Source organism: Zootoca vivipara, chromosome 2, assembly GCF_963506605.1.
Source record: "Zootoca vivipara chromosome 2, rZooViv1.1, whole genome shotgun sequence".
Taxonomy (NCBI): domain Eukaryota; kingdom Metazoa; phylum Chordata; class Lepidosauria; order Squamata; family Lacertidae; genus Zootoca; species Zootoca vivipara.
The window spans coordinates 107,058,139-107,081,884 of NC_083277.1; the positions used below are offsets into that span (position 1 = coordinate 107,058,139).

At 46.2% G+C, this 23,746-nt stretch overlaps 1 protein-coding gene across 1 annotated transcript in view; it reads right to left on the bottom strand.

Moving 5' to 3' along the window:
* ANKFN1 (ankyrin repeat and fibronectin type III domain containing 1) overlaps window positions 1-23,746 on the bottom strand; it is a 110,366-nt gene that overhangs the window by 21,753 nt on the left and 64,867 nt on the right. Inside the window, exons 12-15 of the mRNA XM_060272003.1 lie at window positions 21,587-21,802; window positions 13,122-13,288; window positions 11,104-11,251; window positions 2,647-2,815 (exon numbers count right to left, since the gene is read on the bottom strand). Coding sequence (XP_060127986.1) covers window positions 2,647-2,815; window positions 11,104-11,251; window positions 13,122-13,288; window positions 21,587-21,802 — 700 coding nt within the window. The remainder of the gene's footprint in view (window positions 1-2,646; window positions 2,816-11,103; window positions 11,252-13,121; window positions 13,289-21,586; window positions 21,803-23,746) is intronic.

Here is a 23,746-nt window from a genome sequence, read left to right on the forward strand (position 1 = left end):
TAGGGAACTCCCCACCTCCCCAATGTTTAATGTTTTATTATATGGCAGGGGCAACCTAGGCAGATGGGTGGGGTATAAATAATAAAATGATTAAGATGATGGAGTAAGATGTCCCTATTTTCATTGGAGAAATGTTGGAGGGTACGGTGTTAAATACTGGAAAAATATGTTGAAATGTCAGGCTGAACTCATAATTTTTGAATATCCGAGGCTACCAATAGTGTTGATTCATAGTTGCTCGTCACAGAAGGCATATGGTGATCGTGGGAGATTAGCCTGGCAAATTTGGCCTGTGCATTACTCATATCCCAAGAGCTGTGGTACGTAAGAGATGTAACCACCTTGCCCAGAAAAGGGCTTCATGAATGACTCATAAAAGAGAGCTGGCAAAGAAAGAACATATTATTCTGGGAATGGCTCAATCTTCCTATAAGTTTATATCACTTAGTGTGTGCATTAGGGTTTTAACAGTCTTACAACTTCACGTTCCTGTAGCTTAGTTAGATGAACTTTTGCCTAAAAACAAAGGAATGAACTGTCATTTCCAATTTTTGGGGGAAAAGGCCACCCCGAAACCAATAAATCAATTTTTGTATATGTAACTGTATAATGGATTATGTAATAGGCACAGCATGGACAGGAAAAAATAGAGGATGCAATTTTTTTTAAAGTACTTGTACAATGTTTTGCACATTGTACATCACTTCTTATTGCTTAGAATAAATTGAGGTTGCAGCTTGCCTTTGCTTCTGCTGCAAGCACCATAAAGCTCCCACATCACTTTGATTGCGCGTTCTGTGCACTGATTACGTCTTGTTATCTGGTCTATGGAGGCCTCTTGCTTCCAGTGATTCTCCAGTACAACACATTACAGCTGTCTAGGAAGTTACAGACAGCTGTAAAAGTTCTAAACAGTTCCACAAAGTTTTTCAAAAGTGCTAATGTACCGGTACTTATGTAGTAACGTTACAAATAAGGTGATTCAACCTTTTCATTTCAGGGTGAGCCTTTTTCACAACTGAGGACAGTTCATCCCTTCTGTGTGGTTTCTGAGCAAAAGTTCATCCCTTTACATTACAGGAAATCCTTTTTTAAAAAGTCAAAAAGTTATGAACCTATTGTGTATGTGTGTGTTTATAGATATGGGATAGCTTAAGGCTAAAAGACCCTTGGTCAAAGGCGACTGGTGCACATCTTGCTTTTCAGGCTGAGGGAGCTGGCGTTTGTCCACAGACAACTTTATGGGTGACTACTAGTGCATAGAGGACCATGACGAGTGCCAGAGTGCATGGAAATGTCGTTTACCTTCCCGCCACAGCGGTACCTATTTATCTGCTTGCACTGGCATGCTTTCAAATTTCTAGGTTGGCAGGAGCTGGGACAGAGCAATGGGATCTCACCCTGTTGTGGGGATTCGAACCGCCGACCTCGTGATCGGCAAGCCCAAGAGGCTCAGTGGTTTAGACCACAGTGCCACCCGCATCTCTTATACATATGGAAACATGCATGAAAGATGACTGTTACTTGTGAGGAGGGGGCATGGGTGATAGGGTGGGTGGTGACAACTCAGTCTCAGTGGCAGAGGGGTGGAACTGCATGCAAACAAGTAGCACTGTATAGCCCTAATTGCACATCATGCGCAAAGCTATCATGATATTTGCATGGTCTGTTTCAGAAATATCTTGGTACAGTAGTTTGCTGCTTGAAATCTACCCATGCTTTTTCTAGTACTGGATCTGTGGGAGAGAAGGTTAAGGAAACTTTTGCTGAACAAAATCAACCACCTGGCGCTGTATGCTTTTCTCTGACAGTGGCTGATACGGAATGCTACCTGGCATTTCAGCAGCGAGGGCTACCAACCAGAAGAATGTGCTTGCTGGTGCACATTCCCCGACCCTTATGGCATGAGAGAAACCACCAGCTATCTGTGGCACTCCAGATGTTACTGGACTTCAGCTCCCACCAGACCAAACCATCATCATTAGGGATGATGGAAGTTGTAGCCCACCAACCTCTGGAGAGTCACACCTCTGTTCTAACAGCTGCGAGGTCTTCTTGCATCCCATGAATGGCATGTAAAACTCGGAATTTTGTGCACTCACATTGATCCTACTGACCGTCAATCCTGCTTGCACAACAATTGTCTGATTTCAACGGGACTAAGTCTGGATCTGACCTGATAGCAATAAATAAATTCTACACCAAGCTCAGTTCCGTAATCAAATTGGTAACGGAGAGGCAGTCAAAGATGGGCGATCCACCTTCCTCTACCATATTTTGAAATCAAAAGCCCTGCTAAGGGAGCTTCCACCGAATGCCGCCTGAACTGCCCACTTCAATATTCACTATTCCTCATGCCTATAACCAAAGGGTCGTGTTGTTGCTCGATAGCTTGTGGACTGGCTGGCTTCAGCATTCCTGTAGTTATGACTAGAGCATGTAACCTGGTAGCTATGCTCCTTCTATTACTTGTCTGTAGTCGGAGGAGAGAAAAAGTGTTGTTGCCAAGAAATCATCACGTGATCTATTGACTCTCCGCTGGGACGGGGGGGGGGAGGCGAGGGGCTGGAGGGGAACAGATACAACTTTGTGATTTTATTATAAGGCGACTGGGTTAATATTTCTAGGTGAAGCAAGGTAGTATACCGAGTTCAAACATCTGAAGAGGGAGGTTAAGGAATCCTGAGTGCGGGGTGTAAGGGTTATTCTGTCCTGGGGCAGTGCAGACGTCGTCTGAGGCAGGGAGCAGGAGAAGAAAGGACACATTGTGACCCAGTTCCAACACCTCCTGTGTATACAGACGGAAGAGCTTAGCCTGCAGAGGAACACGCACAGAGAAGAAATGGGGGTGGGTGCGGGGGGGGGGAGAGAAAGGGGAGGCGAGAGTTACAGCATCGTACTTATATAAACAACCCCCAAAATTGTATAAAACATTAGCGCAAAGTTGCACAGCATCAAGATATAGGTTTTTTTTGTAAAAGATAAATGGGGGGTGGGGGAATATATACCAGCATATGTATATATACACACACGTGTTTGTGTGTCTATATATATATATATCTGGGGGGAGAGAGAGAGAGAGACCATGTGTGTGTTAATTTTGCTTCATAAAATAAAGATTTAATGCTCCAACGTTCCACATTAAAAGACACACACGTACACACAACACAACCCCTTACCTCCCCCAGAAAATAACATTTATGTTTCTTATTAGCCAGAAAACGATCACACTCCATGAGCTTTTCAAGATTATGATTGTATAATTATGTGAAAACATGAAAATGAATTCAATTAAAAACCTTTAACATTCAATTTAGGAGCTGGTTAGCAAAACTATGCAGATCCCCCCCTCCTTCCCCCCTTTTTTGGCTTGCTTCCTCCCTCCCCCTCCCCATTTTCTCCCTGCAGCCTGTCACCAAATGGGGCAATGAAAAAGATTTAACAAGCCGCACTGAGAAAAATGAAACTGAAATAAATATCAAACAGCAAGAGGCGTATGTTTGATTAAAATCGACTTTGATGCTAAATGGAGGCATGGAATCAGCTAGGACCATTATCTAAACTTGTCACCTCTCCCCCTTGTTTCAGGATATCAATCCTTTGTGTAGGGGTGTGTATGTGTGCCAGGCTCACCAACTCTATGGTGCTGAGGTCGCTACAGCCTCCCAAATGTCCACTGGGACAAGGCTCAGCCCCACAATCTTGAGGGAGTGGAAGAGGCCTGGTGGGAAGTCGCCTTAGGCTGCGTGGCATCTCCTGATGTTGTGACACCTGGATTGAAGTTGTTCCGGGGGCCACAGAGCATTGGGAGATATTGTGTGGACCAGTGTGCACCGGCGTATGAATTTTGCATTTTTTGAGACTATGGCCATCTTTGGCCAACAAACACTCTGATTTGGGAGCTATGGTAGAAGCTCAAGATTTCTATTCTATTCTATTCTATTCTATTCTATTCTATTCTATTCTATTCTATTCTATTCTATTCTATTCTATTCTATTCTTATAAATTAAGTTAAGTGAATCAGCACTACAAGAAAGAAGTTTTGTAGTAACTTACATGGTCTACGTTTCCTAAATCAGCTTCAGCTCAGGGGAATGGATTTTAGGTGATATAGCTACTGTTGTGTATTGAGTCAAAGGATTTTATATCTGTATTATTATTGTCTGTATTTGCATTAGGATAAAGTAACTGCCTTTTGGTTCCAGAGGGTACAGCTACTATTGGTTCATTTAAGCTGCTGTATTTGGATCCTCTGTCTTATTGGTTTCCTCCAAAAGGCAGCACTGTGATTGCTTGATATTGTTCCCTCCAAAATGTATCCCTTCCTAGCTAGTCCCCTGTCCCTATAAATGTAGCTTTCCTCTCCTCAGTCTTCAGTCTTGTTCACTTTAATAAAGAGCTGTTACTAGAGAACTGTCTCCAGCATGTTTTGTCAAGAGAGCTGAAATCACAAACCCCACGTCACAACAACTGGCGACGAAGGTGGGATCCGGAATGCTGAGGAGCGGTTAAACACAACCCTGCCTCAGAGTCCGGATTGCAGCTGAGAACAAGACTCACTGGCCAGCTGAGAAGACGACCCTGCCCGCTAGGACAATGGAGAGTCCAAGGGTATTGGAGCCCTTCCAGCCATCAGAGCCCCACACCTGGGAAGACTACGTCGAACGCTTCGAGTTCTTCGCAGTGGCTCAAGGGATCACCGATGCCAGCAAAAGAAGGGCCACATTCCTGAGCTACTGTGGGCCCGAGACCTTCAAGCTAGCCAAGGCATTACTTGCTCCAGCGAAGCTGAGTGAGACATCTCTCCAAGATATTCTTGCCTGCCTAACAAGCCACTTGGCGCCTACTGAGACCAAGATGGCCCGGCGGATGGAGTTCCATAAGAGGCAGCAGCATGCTGGGGAGTCTGTATCCACATTTCTGGCTGAACTCCGGAAGCTCGCTCAGCACTGCGGCTTCCAAAATCTGGAAGAGACTCTCCTGGATCGGTTTATTGGTGGTCTGAGCAGCAAGAAAGCCAGAAGACGCATCGTGGCTAAAGAAGAGGTTACCCTTGCTTCAGCCTTGAAAGAGGCCACCGCCACGGAGAATTATGAAAGAGAGGAGCTTGATGCCAGTCGCAAGGCCACTAAGCCACAGATAGAAGTTGCGCATGCCATGGACGAGCTAGAGGCTACTCCGAGCCAGAGCCCAGTCCGTGGGGTCGAGTCGGTGCGTCAGGCCTGCACAGTGCACAGAGATCGCCGAGGCAGTTGCCCAGGTTGTGGCGGAAACCATGAAAGGAAGAGTTGTCGTTTCAGGGATGCTATCTGCCGGACGTGCGGAAAGACGGGTCACATCGCCAGGGTCTGTAGATCGGCGGCGTCGGGAGCGACAGGAGCACCTAGACTGGAGCATCGCAGACCGCCCACAGCAACTCGTTTTCTAAAGGACTGCCACTACGTAACGGAGATCAACGGGAGGGCCGTGCAGTTTCCAGCGCAAGGCAAGGCACACGTCAAGGTGAAGATTGAGGGTCAGCAGTGCGACATGGAGGTGGACTCCGGATCCGCATTCACCATCGTGTCGGACCAGACCGCGAAGACATTCTTCCCCAGGGGTAAGTTGCCCCCTCTGGAGCCCTTTCCGGCAACCTTGCAGTCGTACTCAGCAGGCCGCATCCATGTTATGGGAATGTGTGCCGTGAGAGTACAGTTCCGGGACAAACAGGCTGTACTCAAACTGGTGATTGCGAAGGGCAGTCGCCCCAGTCTCCTGGGCACTGACTGGTTCCCTGCCCTGGGACTGAGTATCTCAGGGCTTAATTCAATCCAAACCTGCCCTGAGATGAGCGAGGTATTATGCAAGGAATTTGCTGGTCTCTTTAATGGAAAACTGGGTTGTTATAAAGGGCCCCCAGTTGACTTCGAGTTGGACCCCGGGGAGGCTCCAATCCGACTCAAACCAAGGCGAGTGCCATTTGCACTGCAACCCAAGATCGAGGCAGAGCTGGATAAATTGGTCAAGCAGGGAGTTCTCTCACCCGTGGACTCTGCTAAGTGGGAGACTCCAATCGTCACACCCCTTAAAGCAAATGGGGAAGTCAGGATATGTGCAGATTACAAATGTACTATCAATAAGGCACTCAGGGGAAACTCATACCCCATTCCAGTCGTATCACATCTGTTGGCTAAACTGGCTGGGGGCAAGGTGTTCGCCAAAATTGACCTGGCACAAGCTTACCAACAGCTGCCAGTAACCCCACAATCAGCGGAAGCACAGACTATTGTCACACATAAAGGGGCGTTCAGAGTTAACAGATTACAGTTCGGAGTTTGTGTGGCCCCAGGGATTTTTCAAGGGCTCATGGAACGCCTGTTAAGAGGTCTTCCGGGGGTCTTGCCATTTTTTGATGACGTTTTGATTGCTGGAAAAGACCCACAGGAACTGGTTGCGCGTGTCCGTGCAGTGTTGCTCAAGTTCAAGGAGGTGGGGTTGCAACTGAAAAAAGAAAAATGCAGTTTTGGGGTGCCAACTGTGGATTTCTTGGGGTTTAAAATTGATGCATCAGGCATCCACCCCACAGATACTAAGATTAAGGCCATCATCGAGGCACCACGACCACAGAACAAGACGGAGTTGCAGTCATTCCTGGGACTTATTAACTTTTATCATTCGTTCTTACCCCAGAAAGCTTCGGTAGCTGAACCATTACATAGACTATTGCAGAAAAAGAATGTGTGGCGATGGGGGCGGGAGCAGCAGAAGGCTTTTGACTCCTTGCGAGGAATGCTGAGTAGCAGGAGCGTCCTTGCTCATTATGATGAGTCAAAGCCGCTGGTCCTGGCATGTGATGCCTCTCAATACGGTCTGGGGGCTGTGCTGAGTCATAGGGAACCGGATGGGTCGGAAAAGCCCATCTCTTTCTATTCCCGTACGTTGTCGCCCACAGAGCGCAACTATGCTCAAATTGATAAAGAGGCACTGGCTATTGTGTCCGGAATCAAAAGGTTCTATGATTATTTGTACGGTCGCCATTTCTCCATTGAAACGGACCACAAACCACTGTTAGGGTTGTTCAACCCAAACAAACAAACGCCACAAATTCTCTCCCCCAGAATGTTGCGTTGGTCAATATTCCTGAATGGGTTCCAGTACACCTTGACCCATGTGCCGGGGAAACAGTTGTGCCATGCTGATGCGCTGAGTCGATTGCCCCTTCCTGGCGGGAGCAATGAGGATCCTGCTCCGGCGGAGCACATTATGATGCTAGAAACACTTCCGGGGGCTCCTGTAACAGCTACGGATATAGCTGAGAAAACTAGGAAAGATGCTGTTCTCTCCCGTGTGCTCACTTGGGTGGGGAGGGGGTGGCCAGGTGGTCCGCATGAAGAAAAATTCTGGCCTTATGCGACAAGGCAGCACGAATTGTCCATGCATAAGGGTTGTCTCCTATGGGGAGATAGGGTGATCATCCCAGCACCACTGAGAAACAGGGTTCTTGAGACGCTTCACATGGGACACCCGGGAATGGTCAGGATGAAGTCGCTAGCCCGATGTTATGTGTGGTGGCCGGGAATGGACCAGAACATAGAACAATGGGTACGAACATGCAAGGCATGCCAAGAGGTGCGGCCAGAAGTGGCCAGAGCACCAGTCCACTGGTGGGAGCAGTCCAGGACTCCCTGGAGCCGGCTGCACATAGATTTTGCTGGGCCATTCCAAGGGAAGGTCTTTTTGGTTATCGTTGATGCATATTCCAAATGGTTAGAAGTGGCGATGGTCCCTAGCATGGCATCAGCTGCCGTAATCAAGGTGTTGAGGCAGCTGTTTGCTACCCACGGGTTACCTGAGACCATTGTATCAGATAATGGGGCAGCTTTTGTATCCCAAGAATTCAGGGCATTCTTGGCTGATAACTTTATAAGAGGGGTCACATCCGCGCCCTTTCACCCATCCTCCAATGGGCAGGCTGAGCGCATGGTAAGAACAGCCAAAGAATCCATTGCGCGCTTAATGGAGGGTAACTGGTCGGCTCGCATTGCGCGAATGTTATTTTTGCAGCATGCGACGCCGTGTACTGCGACGGGCAAGTCGCCAGCCGAGCTGCTCTTAGGTAGAAGACTGGTAACGGTGCTGGATTATGTCCACCCAGATAAAATGCCAAACCGTAATTCAAGAGCAACCCCCCAGGCTGAGACTGACACAACAAGGTATCTCGCCCCTGAAGATCTGGTCTGGGTGAGGAACTATTCACGAGGTCCGCGGTGGGTGGCCGGTGTGATCACCCGGGCTAGTGGACCTGTGTCCTATTATGTGACCTTGGAAAATGGGCAAGTTTGGAAGAGACATATAGATCAGCTGAGGCGCCGGGCGCTCAGCAGGGAGGAGTCAGATAATTCATCCCTGGCTAATGACCCACAGCTGCAAGACCAGAGTGAAAATGGTCCAGAGGTACAGTCACCAGGGGCTTCAGCAAATGAACCAGGGTCTGCTAGTCCTCATGATGACAAGGTACAGGTCGGGGACCCTGAGATGTCTGGGACTCCATCTGTTCCTGATGAAACCCCTATAGCAGCCCCTCCACCACAGGTAACACCCAATCCAGAACCTGCAACACCTGTTGTCAGGAGATCAGGTAGAAGTTGTAGGACCCCACAGTACCTGAGGGATTACGTCTGCTGTGCTCACTAGGGGGGGAGGGGTGTTGTGTATTGAGTCAAAGGATTTTATATCTGTATTATTATTGTCTGTATTTGCATTAGGATAAAGTAACTGCCTTTTGGTTCCAGAGGGTACAGCTACTATTCATTTAAGCTGCTGTATTTGGATCCTCTGTCTTATTGGTTTCCTCCAAAAGGCAGCACTGTGATTGCTTGATATTGTTCCCTCCAAAATGTATCCCTTCCTAGCTAGTCCCCTGTCCCTATAAATGTAGCTTTCCTCTCCTCAGTCTTCAGTCTTGTTCACTTTAATAAAGAGCTGTTACTAGAGAACTGTCTCCAGCATGTTTTGTCAAGAGAGCTGAAATCACAAACCCCACGTCACAACAGCTACCAATAAACCAACATCTCAGTTTATTAAGCAGAGATATGCCTGAGCTTTTTTTGCTTGCAAATGTGGCTCCTTTGTTCCTCCTGTTGCTACGAGCTGCAATAAAACGGGGAAGCCTCTAATTAACCATAGTTTCTCATTACATCCGAACCACTAAGCTATGGTTGTGGCTTCAGAACAAGTCAAGCTGTTGAACCAATGTTTTAAGTTGGCTCGTTTAAAATTCTGGCTTGTTCTGAACCTGGTAACCACAGCTTCCCAAGTTTGAACACAACAGGAAACTATGGTTTAATTGGAAGTTTCCTGGTTTAATTGTGGCTTTGAGCACCAGCAAATATGATTGTTGGGAGCATATATATGCACCCGAGGCATAGCTGCCAAGTTCTCCATTTTTTTTAAGGGAAATTCCCTTATGCTGAATAGGCTTCCTCGCGAGAAAAGGGAAAACTTGGCAGCTATGATCCGAGGCTGTCTCACTTCTTTATTTCTTTTAATTTATATTAAACAAGACTAACAAAATATTCAAAGAAAGAAAGAAATTGGATTGTTGAATCGTTGGAATACATTTTATCCGGAAAAATCTTAGCAGGCTTGAACTGAATCCTGGCCTACTCCTTTTGGATCAAGGATTGATCCATATAGCCTCCCAAACGTGGCAGAATATGGTGGCATTCTATTACTGTGTTTTTATTTATTTTTAAAATTCAACCATACCTAGTTCCAGCCCACCAACAGGCTTTCATGGTGGCATACAAACTACAACACAAAAGGATAAAACACAAAGAGAAACATCTGCGACAACAATAAAAATCAAGAAATAACAGCTGCCAATTATAAAACAATCAGCCACCCTCTGCCCACGTAGAAACTTTTTTGGTTTGGGGAAATGTCTGCATTCAAGCTTTTTTTTGGGGGGGGGGGGGGAGAACTGCCTAGGAAAGTCCAGCAGCTCTGAAGAAACCATCAAGAATGTGTCTTTGCAGGATCTAGCTATTTGAGCATGCTGTGTGGGTAAGTACAGGCAAACAAGGGCTTTTGATTTACTTGAAAGACTATGATGGGCATAAAAGAGATGGCACATTTAAACTATGCTGGGTATAAGCCAGAGAGCCTGGTAAGCAACATACTTACTTTTCCCATGTATCAGACGCCCCCGATTTTTGGGGACTAAATTTAAAGAAAATGAGGGAAGGTGGCCCAAAGTTGTTGAGCTTTTTTTAAGGGGGAATTGTAAACCCGCCATCACCCCAGCATGGCCATTGGTGGGGGTTGGCAAAGTGGGTAGCCGCTCCCCACACACCACTGCGGTGGGAAGAGTGCGCAGCTCCCGCAGCGGCATGGCATGGGGGGGGGAGTTGCGTGCCCGCCAACCAGCTGGCTGGCAGCGCGCAACTCCCCCCCCATGCCACTATCAGTGTATAGGACGACACCAGTTTGTTTACATGATTTTTGAGTCAAAAAACCTCGTCTAATACACGGAAAAATACGGTACATTTCACACACTTTCAAGTTGTAACGGGACTTTGCCCACTTATGGCAGGCCATTTCATTTACGTGGCACTGGTTATTGTCCTGCCTGGTAGTGATGTACTGTGCCAGGGTTCTGCTGTGGATCCAGACCCCTCTGCAACTCCAAGCATCATTTTAAAACAAACAAACATGGTGATGGCAATGCAGCTATGATTTCTGTAATGGATCCAGAATTGGCCTCCACAGTCACTGTTAAAACTGTGTTTATGGAAGACAATCTTACTCGGCTACGAGTGATCGCAGAAGAAGATGAAGATGAAGAAGAAGAAGAAGAAGAAGAAGAAGAAGAAGAAGAAGAAGAAGAAGAAGGGGGAACCCTCATCCATTCAGCCTCTTGTGGACTAAATGAAACCCAGCCTTCCCATATAGGCCACACACTGCAGGCAAACAAACATGACCTTCAATCAAACCTGGATTGTATGGTTCTGAAACAAAATGGCAATGATAAGCAAGAATATATTTACAATTCAAAGCGTGAGGAAGAGCGTGTTGTTCAAATTCCTCCACAAATCGAAAGTGTCACAAACAATGCATCGTACCTGTCGTAGAGGAAGACTGATCTGTTTCAGGAGCGCTTTCACTGCCATCTGGAGCTCGACGAGCAGTTGAGTTGGACACTCTGCGGAATGATCCATATTTTCCATAGATTCCGAGCCAGAAAGGCTTTGGATCCATTCCCACTCCTCTCTGTATACGGAGTGGAGTTTAAAATTAGAAATATAACAAAAGTTCACTGCACAAGGAAGAATTTACTGTACGTATGTCTGGGCTCTGTTGAAGTTTTCGTTCTCAGATAGTAAAAAAGATTTCTAAACTTATAACAGGCCCTATTGCTTGTGGTTAAGAAAAGGGCCAACTTTCTGATTTCATTCTCGTCGAGTGCGCATATCAAGCCGAAGACTTCTTTACCAAGGTCTTAATAATAATAATAAAAAAGCCTTTGAAACATTTCAGCTTTCTTTGACAAGAGGGCTGTTCCATGTTTCTATAATCTTTTCGCACACACGCCTTGGGCTACGGTGGCATTTTTCCAGGGCTCTCCGTTTTCTCATCAGGCATTTGATTTCGAGCACTGAACATAGCCAGCGAAAACTGCTTGGATTTTGGTAGGCACATTTCATGCCCTGCCCGCCCCCCTCCTTATGCATGGGTGGGGAGGCAGCCTTGCCTGTGATTGTATGGGGAGAAGACAGGTTGAGGTACGCAGTTGGTCACTGTGGATGTTTCTGAGCCTGCACTTATTGATGGGTGAGTGGGGAGGAGGCATGCCAAAGTAGTGGGTGGGCTCACTGGGTGCCCAATAGCTCAGCATCTTCCTTCCAGACCCATTTGTGGCTACCACCCCCTCTGATCACAGTGAGGGACTATCCAGTTATTGTGGGCAGGGCCGTCTTAAGCATATCTGGCGCTGTGGTGCAAAGCTCCCTCTGGCGCCCCCTCGTTTCCCAGTTTTCTTTTAGGGAGGACGTCCCTGCTGGCTGGGCTGGAGGAGGCAGGGAGCGGCTGGAGGGCGGCTCCTCTGGCGGGGAAGAGGCGGAGGCTGGACGTGGTGCCTCCTGGCTCAGCTGCCTGCTTTATGCCGCTGTGGCCACGGCAGACGGAGGCTCCGGGTGCGACATTGCTTCAGCGCGGCATGGTGGAGGCAGGCAAGGGCGGCGAGCTGATGCCAGGAGGTGCTGCGTCCAGCCTCCACCTCTTCCCTGGTGCCCTCCAGAACTTGGCGCCCCGCACCACTAGCCTCTATGGGTAAGACGCCCCTGGCTGTGGAATGCAGGTCAATTGGTCTGCCTACTTTACATCGCAGACAGTGAGCAGGTGTTGTAAAACCGGACAGGTAAAGGGATGGTGCAGGTAAAGGATTTTGGCAAGCACCCTGAGGAGGCAAATGGTTGAAAGGCTTCCCACATGGAAACACTGTTTCCCTTCCTGCCACAGCAGTACCTGTTTATCTACTTGCACTGGCATGCTTTCAGACTGCTAGGTTGGCAGGAGCTGGGACAGAGCAACGGGAGCTCACCCCCTCATTGGGATTCGAACCACTGACCTTCTGATCAGCAAGCCCAAGAGGCTCAGTGGTTTAGACCACAGCGCCACCCGCTTCCCTTCTGCTATGCTATCCTGAAGTTGTAATGCTATACATATTCGGCTGGCAACAAACCCCGTTGAAAACAAGGAGACTTGCTTCTGAGTCGACATGCATTGAATTACACTGCGAGTATCTTGGGTGTAATAAAAAAAATCTATTTGCAGCTTTATAAAAGTAAATCCGAATGGCAATTTCAAGTTCACTAGCATGCATTAAAAAAGTTCAGTGAACTAGTGCGGTTTAGTATGGTAGGAACTGGAGCTGGGAGCCCCGAGTTCGACTCCTGCCTTTGGTACGGATTCTTTGGCACTGTCTCCGCTGCTTTCAACTTTATTTCCCTGCGTGTGAAATGCCAATTAACCCTATACCCATATTCTCTATTCAGTGGGGGCTCAGTCCCAGGTCCCTGAGCCAGCAGTCCCCAAAGTGCTAACTAAACACTAGGTAAGGTGGAAATATTCTTTCACTTACCTGGACACATTGCTGTTGTCTCGGATTTTAACATGACAAAGAATGTTGGGCAGCCTTTGCAGCACCAGGACTTTTATCTGGTCCACCGAACTGCAGAGTTTCAGGTAGCCTAAATAGAGGCCAGGAGCCAGGCGCTGTTGGCTCCTTCTGTGATAGGAAAGAATGTCCTGTTGGAGGAGAAGAAGAAAGAGAGAGAGGAAGGGACCCTCCTTCAGCATTGGCCTAGATACACTTTTTGGAATTGCTCCCCTAGAAAATGATTTTTTAAATAATAATATTTTATTCGTTTTTCCCATATAGAGTTACATTTGTTACTCAACAATTATATTCCAATTCAACAAAACTAGCGGCTTCCCGCTCACCCAGCATCGATGTTTATAACCCAAATCACATACAATTGCGTTTTAAGGTCCCGTCTTATCTCATTTCATCCCCTCTAACACGTTTCATAATATATTCTGCTGTTTTCTTACATTTTGAACCCTGCTGTGATCTTTGCATATGGGAAAAAGCTTTTCGTATAGAGATTCATATAAGAGATTCTAAATTGGTGTCTTTTATCAGCGCCGTCAATTTTGCCATATTCTATCGAAAAGGAAAATTAGGGATCAAAAAAGCAGGCGATGATATGGCAGGAAGTGTGTGTGTGTGTGTGTGTGTGCGTGCGTGCGTGTAGTTGTACCTCGGTTTTCAAATGTAATCCGTTCTGGAATACCATTCGGGTTCTGAAATGTTCAAAAACAGAAAACTCAACAGCTGACAGCTAGGCCTCAGGATCTTGCATTCAGCAGAAGCCCACATGGCATGTTCAACTTCTGAGGCGTGTTCAAAAACTGAAGCATTTACTTCCGGGTTTATGGCATTCGAAAACCGAAATGTTCGTCAACGGAGACGTTCGAAAACTGAGGTACCACTGTATGTGGCTATATATCCCTGCCTCTTGGGTTCCACTTTCCCTCCAATCACTGACTTTGGTACTGTGTTTCTCCGAAAATAAGCCATACCCCAAAAATAAGCCATACCCCGAAAATAAGCCATAGTGATAGGCAGTTTAACCTTGTAGGTTAAACTGTACCATACTTAAAAAAATAAGACATCCCCTGAAAATAAGCCACCGTGTTGTTGTTGTTTTTGAGGAAAAATAAATATAAGACGGTGTCTTATTTTTGGAGAAACACGGTACTACAGCTACAGACATGCACTTTTTGCTTTTGTTTCTGAAAGATCCATTGAAGTAAGCTCTAAAAATTAAGTGTGGAAAGGCTTGTGTATTTAAAAGTAATTTTTGGTGGAACTGCTATTGACAGGACTTGCACAAACGGTTGTATTAGAAAAAAAATAACATGTGGAGGAGAGGGGGCGGGCCTCCATGTGTTCAAGGGTGCGTGGAGATCAGGGGCGGCACCAACGAATTGCAATCCTGAGCCCTTTAAATCTATTGATTTGTAGACTAATGTTTGTGTGTCCTCTGCACACAGGTGTCCATCTTGCACCGAATGGGAGAGGGGGAGCCTCAGCTGACGCAGCAGAAGGAATCTGCCGGCGCATACACAATGGCTTCTTGTCAGCTTTGAGCCGTGTATTTAGAACTGGAAATGATCCTAGACCTGTTGAGTTAATTGCCTAGCTGTAAATGAATGGTGAAAGCATTCTAATTAATACATGGAAGATCCAGCACTAATTAGTCTCCCACCCCGACTGTTTCAGCGTTAGGATGGAAGCCAGTTACAGACCGCGCCACAGTAGTGTCCAATTAGCTCAGCTGCCAGGTACAGAAACTCATGGCTAAGAGTTTCTTTTTTGTCCTTGCTAATGTTCTCTGTTTTCCTCAAGCGTATAAAATAGCCCCTCAATACTGGCTAAGGTTGACAGGTGGGGGCCAACAGGAGAACACTGGAACTGCCACCAAAATTTGCTTTAAGCACAATTTCGGAGGTGAATTTGGTGGGCCCTGCTGAGGTTAACTATCTGAAGGAACTTAGGGAAGCGGACTTTTACTTTCTTGGGCTCCATGATCACTGCAGATGGTGACAGCAGTCATGAAATTAAAAGACACCTGCTTCTTGGGAGAAAAGTGATGACAAACCTAGATAGCATCTTAAAAAGCAGAGACATCACCTTGCCAACAAAGATCCGTATAGTTAAAGCTATCCGTATAGTTAAAGCTATGTTTTCCCAGTAGTGATATATGGAAGTGAGAGCTGGGCCATAAAGAAGGCTGATCGCTGAAGAATTGAAGCTTTTGAATTATGGTGCTGGAGGAGACTCTTGAGAGTCCCATGTACTGCAAGAAGATCAAACCTATCCATTCTGAAGGAAATCAGCCCTGAGTGCTCACTGGAAGGACAGATCCTGAAGCTGAAGCTCCAATACTTTGGCCACCTCATGAGAAGAGAAGACTCCTTGGAAAAGACTGTGATGTTGAGAAAGATGGAGGGCACAAGGAGAAGGGGACGACAGAGGACGAGATGGTTGGACAGTGTTCTCGAAGCTACCAACATGAGTTTGACCAAACTGCGGCAGGCATTTGTCCGCAAACAGCTTCCGGGTCATGTGGCCAGCATGACTAGGCCACTTCTGGAGAACCAGAGCAGCGCATGGAAACACCGTTTACTTTCCCGCTGCTTGCATTTTGACCTGCTTTTCAACTGCTAGGTTGGCAGGATCAGGGACCGTGCAACCCAATCGAGGGGTTTCGAACCACCGACCTTCTGATCAGAAGCCCTAGGCTCTGTGGTTTAGACCATAGCGCCACCCACGTCCCTAATATAGAGGTGTATAAAGTGATAAAAGTTGTATTAATGATAGAGGTGTTTAAAAAATTGCATTGTGCCGAGAAAGTGGGCATAGAGAGGTTTTTCTTCCCTCACCATATACAATACTACAACCAAACGGGACCATTAGGGTGATGACTTTTTACATTTCCCCCCTCAAAAATTATGTCCTGTAGCACAAATGGATGAACTTTTGCCTATTAATGACTAAAATGAGGTATATTCCATTGAAATATTAAAAAAGGTTACGCACAAACCGTTTTTAATTTTTTTTGTATGCAGTTTTACCATTTCATAAAATTGTATGAACAATTCTATATATATTTCGTATCAAATTTGGACACAACGCCACATTCCACAATGGGGAGTGTTCTTAGCAACATAGGGTATACAAATGTCACACCTGCGCAAGGTAAAAGCCCCTTTTGGGGACCTCAAAACTCAGCCAGCAGACCCTGCCGGGCATGCTGGGAAAAGAACCTACAGGAGAGGTAGCAAAACAGCGTCCTCTAGCGGCGTCTGTACTGTTACTGCAGCTAAAAAAAGCTTCCTTGTGTGTTTGATGGCCCTATATAATGTTGTATATATGTGACTCTAAAACTTGGGTTCAATTTTATCTCTGCTTACAGTGACTTCAAAAATGGTCAAAAAACTGATAAATAAAATTTTTAAAATCATTTTGTACATGAGGTTTTTAAATCAAATCTCTTTGAAAGTAAGATTTTATCTAATCTTTAATTAAAGCTCATCAAATTATGATACAGGGAAATGAGGTTGTAAAAAAGTCATCACCCTAGGGAACCGAATGTCTGCTGTTGACTTCGCTCTGATGTCAAGATGACACTAGCAACATTTCCCAGGGGGACAGGGCAATTCTCCACACGCCCGAGTTGCCAGCAGATGTTTGCCTCAAACAATATAAAGAAGGGATCTTTTTGAAACTCTCACTGAAAGCTTGCACAATTTCTCAGGGGCATCTCGTACATATTTATGGAGTGTATGGATACAAATCGAATGGCATCTCAATCTTGGCAAGGTTCGGCTCAAGCTAGCCTTGAAATAAAATACTTTGTGAGCCCACGCAGCCAAAGGTGGGGTCAAGAAAATGTTGCTGACATTTTAGCACCTGAAAAGCAAAAGCATCATCCCTCTAATTCAGGATTTCCCAATCTTGGGTCCCCAGGTGACTTTGGACTACAACTGCTATCATCCTTGACCACTGGTCCTGCTAGTGAGGGATGATGGGAATTGTAGTCCAAAGTCAGCTGGAGACCCAAGCTTGGGAAATCCTGCTCTAGTCGGTGGCTCCAAAAGCTGGCAATGAGTGATACCCTATTTTTAAGACTTTCAAAATCAAGCTCTGACCACCTGAGATGCCTTCCTGGATGTCTTGTGCTGTGTATCCGTTTCTATCCTTTCTTCTTCATTGAGAATTAAAACTGTTTCTACATATTATTTGCACCCCATACTCCACTCAAATAACCTAAATTCTTCCACAAAGACCTTCATCATGATAAGAGTAGGTGAAATAGTTGCCTAGATTTACCAACAGAAAAAGAGCAACATATACTTCAAACCTCAGAAAAAGGAGATGAGCAGGTGCAACATTGGAATGTGATGAACAAATTGCCCCCTTCCCCCATGCTTGGGTGCCAGGTGGCAGCCAAGTTAGTGCATGGGCTTTTGATGCCACCCAGTGGTGGTGGCTTACAAGTGTCAACAATGGTGAGCAGTCCATTGAGAGCTAAAAGATTCTGGAATAAGATCCATGCTGATCCGAGCAATGGAGATCTAGATAATTGGCCATTTGCCACTTTTTGATGGGGTTATACTCATGAAGGAGCAGGTTTGTTGTCTGGGGGTACTCGATCTCAGGACACAAGGGAGAAATGTGCCAAGAGGAAGGAACGCTTGGCAAATCCACACCGTGATCATCAACTCCCGCCTGGAAACCAATGCCCCCACTGTGGAAGGACGTGTGGATCCAGAATTGGCCTCCACAGTCACTTACGGACCCATTGTTAAAACTGTGCTTATGGAAGACAATCTTACTCAGCTATGAGTGATCGCCAAAGAAGAAGAAGAAGGTAAGACAGGTACATCCATTTCTGGATCAGAATAGCCTGAACCAGGCTTCCTCAACCTCGGCCCTCCAGATGTTTTTGGCCTACAACTCTCATGATCCCTAGCTAACAGGACCAGTGGTCAGGGATGATGGGAATTGTTGTCTCAAAACATCTGGAGGGCCGAAGTTGAGGAAGCCTGACCTAAACCCTGTCATCCATGTGCTGGTGACCTCTGTATTGCATTACTGCAATGTGCTCTAGGTGGGGCCATCCTTGAGGATGACCTAGAAACTGCAGCTAGTGCAAAATGTGGCAGCTCAGTTGCTCACTAGGGAGAGGTATCCCTATGGAGTTACACTGCTGCTGAAGCAACTGCACTGGCTACCAACCTGGATTCAAGGTTGGGTCCAGTAGACCTAAAAGATAGCACCATTCCCTACATATCCAACTGGTCACTGTGTTCTGAAGGACAGGGCTTCCTGCATATGCCATCCTAGCAGGAGGTCTTTTCCCCATAGTATAAAAATTGGGCCTATAGTGTGGTGGCACCTACTCTCTCCAATGCACATCAGGCAAGCACCTTCTCTATGGGCTTTTGGGCCCCTGCCAAAGAGGTTCAACTTTCAACTAGCTTCCTAAAAGCTCTATCCCAGGGTGGTATCTGTCCTGTATCTGAATTGATTTCATGCATGCATTGTTAATAATAATAATAATAATAATAATAATAATAATAATAATAATAATATATTTATACCTCACCCATCTGGCTGGGTTTCCCCAGCCACTCTGGGCGGCCTCCAACAGAAAAATGAAATAAAATAACCTATTAAACATTAAAAGCCTCCCTAAACAGGGCTGCCTTCAGATGTCTTCTAAAAATCTGGTAGCTGTTTTTCTCTTTGACATCTGATGGGAGGGCGTTCCACAGGGTGGGCGCCACCACCGAGAAGGCCCTTGTTGTTTTAAACTGTTTTTATATTCAGAGTTGTTGTTTTTAGAAAAGTATTTTTATATGCCATTGTTTGCTGCTGTTTTTATATATGTTGCTAATCCCTTTGAGAGGGCTTAGGGGAAGCCATCCATAAATGAAATAAACACATCGTCGAAACCTTTTGCAAATGCCACTTTGCAAAAAAAAAAACCTGCAGCAACCTGGTCTGCCACTGCTATTCTCAAGGGTCCAGTTTGCCAATCCCCTCAAAGCTGTGGTTAAGAGTCCCCAGCCCAAAGTATCCAATAAACGGACCACTGGGTACTGCTGCTTTTTGTGCTTGGAAATACAATGCCGTTAAAACTGCTGAAGGCAATTGGTTCACGTCAGAATGATGTCAGGGAAAGTCCTGGGTGCATCAGCCCAACCGGCGGCTAAAGTTTGCTGCCGGAATAAAACCAGCCATCAAACATGAGCCACTTTCCATTCTCGCAACACAAGTATCTTTATGATCAGAAAGAGCTCTCCAAGAGGGCTGGCACCATCCACTGGTATGTACTTAACTAGCGCCCATAAAGCAAAAGAAAGAAAAGATTAGCGGTGCATTAGATAGAGAGCATTTCTTAACGATAACCCTAATAAATGAAGCCGACTGCCATCCTGAGTTATGTGTGCCACTGGAGAGCTTAGCTGCCAAGTATCCCGTTTTTCGCAGGAACCCCCCCCCCCCCGGATTTTAATCCGTTTCCTGCTGTTCTCCCGAATGGAGAAAAATCCTGGAAATCCCCCGGATTTCCTACCTGCCAGGGAGCCTCCATTTTGGGTGTTACATTTGTGGGCACTGGAAATAGGGCAGAGCGGCCCCGGAAGTTGCTTCTACGCAACGTCGGGTGCCGCGCCGCTGCTGATCCCGCATTTTTCAGCGGGGGACTTGGCAGGTATGCTGGAGAGGGTGAGAATTAAGGCACCCGGCCCCATGCCTTCACTCCTGAAACTGTTGCATTATCTGCCATTGCTATGCTTGGCTCCAAGCAAGGCAATCAGATCTTCATTATCACAAGCTTTTCATGAACAAAATAGCCATTAATGGAACTGCCCCCCTGCCCGCAATGGAAACTAGGTGGAAATGTGATCAGACCTGGGTTTTTTTTTTTGAGGGGTGGGGTGGGGTTGGTTGGTCCTTATATTAAAATATACTCTGTTCTTCTCACCCTGCTTTTTCATACGTGTAATGCATTTTTAATACCACAAGCCTAGCGTAGATCCAGTGTGCATATCCTCGCTCTCACATCTCTTTTAAATTAGGCCAAACCCCCAATGGGGAGAGCGGCGATGTGGTTTATTATGAGCTGTTGATTTTCAGTGCTTAATTCCGATTGCTCCAGCTGGCTTCTCTGGAGCCGTTATGGAGTTAAATGGGTCGGTGAGATAAATGCTCGCAATAGCTAATATAGGAGGGAGGCAAAAGCAGGGCTCCCTTGAAACCAGGGAGCTGGCTCTGGTTTCTCGTGCCAGGGCTGCCTGTGAGGTTTCCCTGCACTCCCACTTTGGCATTCCATGCTCTACCAAGCTATATGAGAAGAAAGGGCCATGGGAATCACATGCCAGGACACAGTTTCTTGGCTGAATGTCTTTTGGTCCTGATTGTTGAAGTGCCACAGCTCCCCTGCTTCTTGTTGAACATTTTCTGGCATCCGGGTTTCTGTTGTTTTTGCCTCTCTTGCAATCATCATCTTGCTGAGCATCTGCCTGATTTTTCTCCTCCTCTATTGCTGCATTTGTTCCCATCTTTCCGCTTTTGCCCAGAATTCTTAACTCGGCTTGTTTGCCTGGTATTCCTGGGTGGGTGTCAATTCTGCAAAGACCTCCCAGTAGTTGAACTTTGGCCCCATTGCAATCAGTTGGACACTAAGTTCAACCAAATTAAGTCTCGATCTGGTGTGTGTGTGTGTGCGTGTCTGGGGCTGAGCCCAGCCAGCTCAATGCTGATACAGTGGTACCTCAGTTTACAAACACAATTGGTTCCGGAAGTCTGTACTTAACCTGAAGCGTACTTAACCTGAAGCGAACTTTCCCATTGAAAGTAATGGAAAGTGGATTAATCCGTTCCAGACAGGTCTGCGGAATACTTAAACTGAAAATACTCAAACCGAGGCGTACTTAAACCAAGGCATGACTGTATAATGTTGGCCATAGTCTCACCTGTGATATGGGCTGTGCCCCATAGTGGTTGCTCTTTTTGAAAAAGATAAAATTGGCTGCCCATGCCCCAAAGACAGATTTTCACTGAACAGCTCAGTCGGTTAGAGCAGGCTTCCTCAGACTTGGCCCTCCAGATGTTTTTGGCCCACAACTCCCGTGATCCCTAGCTAGCAGGACCAGTGGTCAAGGATGATGGGAATTGTAGTCTCAAAACATCTAGAGGGCTGAGTTTGAGAAAGCCTGAGTTAGAGCATGGTGCTGACAACCAGCAAGGTCGCAGGCTCGGTCCCCATATGGGACAGCTACATATTCCTGCATTGCAGGGGGTTGGACTAGATGATCCTCAGGTTCCCTTTCAATTCTACCATTCTGTGATTCTGTAGTGAGCTGCATTTCAGTTGCTGGGTTGGGTCCCCAAGTTTCAGGGTCCGTTTTTTTTTTCCCAGAAGGAAAGCTTGGTTAGTTGAAAAGTTTAACATAGCAAAATGATACCTGGATTGTGATGAGCAAGATGTCCAATGCAACGGGCTCTTCCGGTGTTGAAAGGGATTTTCTCTGGCTTTGTAGTTTGGATATCTGCATCCACTTGCCATTAAAAAAGGAATAGAGAGTCTCCACTTCTCTTATTGTAACTATGATGATATTGCCATGCCGGTCCTTGATTGGTTCATAGTAGACTCGGCCCAAGTTGTGTGTACCAAGCAGATTCTTTATGCAGCAGGTGGGAGAGATGGAAAATAAAAGACAACAGAAAGCATAATTATTGACTTATTTCCACAAATTCTGGTATATATACACCTTCATTGATCTGGGGACCTGAGTGGAAGTGCTACCAGAACAGCTGGCCAATGCAAGAGGAAAAGACAGCATAACAGCCGGACCTTTAAAATATTCACCACATCAGCTTTACACCTTCCCCACTTTTGCAAGATGGTAAATTCCAAACATGAGCAGCTGGCTATATCCCTCCTGGTGAGTCTGCAAGTATGCTGCAATGACAGACTCACTGTGCCTGGTACCTTGGTTTTCGAACGTCTCGAAAGTCAAACGTTTTGGTTTTTGAACACCGAAAACCCTGAAGTAACTGCTTCCATTTTAGAACGCAATTCAGAAGTCAAACGTGCCACACAGCTTCTGTATTGAGTTTTCCGTAAGTAAATGCTTTCGGAAGTAAATGAATCGGTTTTCAAACATTTCGGAACGGTCTTTTGGAACAGATGATGTTTGAAAACTGAGGTACCACTGTATATCTTGTCCAGTAATTATGTAACTGCTCAAATACAGTCCTACCTTGGTACTCAAATGGCTTGGCTCCTGAACAAATCAGCTCCCGTTCGCCGCAAACCCAGGAGTGTTCCGGTTTGCAAATGTTCTTTGGAAGCTGAACGTCCAACGTGGCTTCCGCAGCTTCCGATTGAGTGCAGGAAGCTCCTGCAGCCAATCAGAAGCCGCGCCTTGGTTGCCAAATGTTTTCAGAAGTCAAACGGACGTCCGGAACAGATTCCGTTCAACAACCAAGGTATGGCTGTATACCTATACAGTGGTACGTCGCAAGACGAATGCCTCGGGCAACAAAAAACTCACTAGACGAAAGCGTCTAGCGATTCTTTGTTGCCTCGCAAGATGAAGCTTTCTATGGCCGCGTCTCGCAAGACTTTTTTTTTTTTGCCGTCTGCCGTTTGCTTCCATCAAGACGAAAAATTTCGTAAGATGGCACGACCCACGGAACGAATTATTTTCGTCTTGCAAGGTACCACTGTATCAATCTATGCATACATACACACACACATATATAGGGCAGAAGACGTTGGAAAGACGAAGGGTGACATATGTGCCATTACCCTATAGCAGGCATAGGCAACCTTGGCTCTCCAGATTTTTTGGAACTACAACTCCCATGATCCCTAGCTAACAGGGCCAGTGGTCAGGGATCATGGGAGTTGTAGTTCCAAAACATCTGGAGAGCCAAGGTTGCCTATGCCTGCCCTATAGCAAGTACTGTATGGCCGTTGGTCCATCTAGACCAGCATTTCCTGCTCTGACTGGTAGCAGGAGCTTTCCAGGATTTACAATACTCCCTTCTGCTGGGGTTTGAGCATGGATCTGTCTGCACACCGATCATGTGCTCTGCCACTGAGCTGCGAACCCCTCCTATGCCACTGAGCCGAAAGTGAAGCAAACGTTCCATTCTGCTGCATTGTTGCCAGTTAATTGACAAACAAGAATGGAAAAGAGCGAGGGAGAGAGAAAAGCGGTCTGGCATAGGCCGTAAATCACATCGCACCGAAACCAATGGCAAAGCTCCCATTGAGTTTTAATGGAAATGGACCAAATCCATTGCCTTAGATCTCTTCTCACAGATGGTAATGGGAGTTTTCACACTTACTTCAAAGGAAGGAGAATTAATCCAATATGGAGATCCGTTTGAAACTCTCTCTGTGTATCCCTCAGTGCAGCTAAGGAAAAGTTATGCCAGGACGGCTGGGTAGAATATGTATAAATATTTGACAGCAGGGGTGGGGACCCTGTGGCCCTCCAGATGTTGCTGACTCCAACTCCCACCGGCTTGGCCAGCATGGCCAATGGTCAAGGACGATGGGAGCTGTAATTCAGCAACATCTGGAGGGTCATAAAAGTTTAGATCTGTGGTTT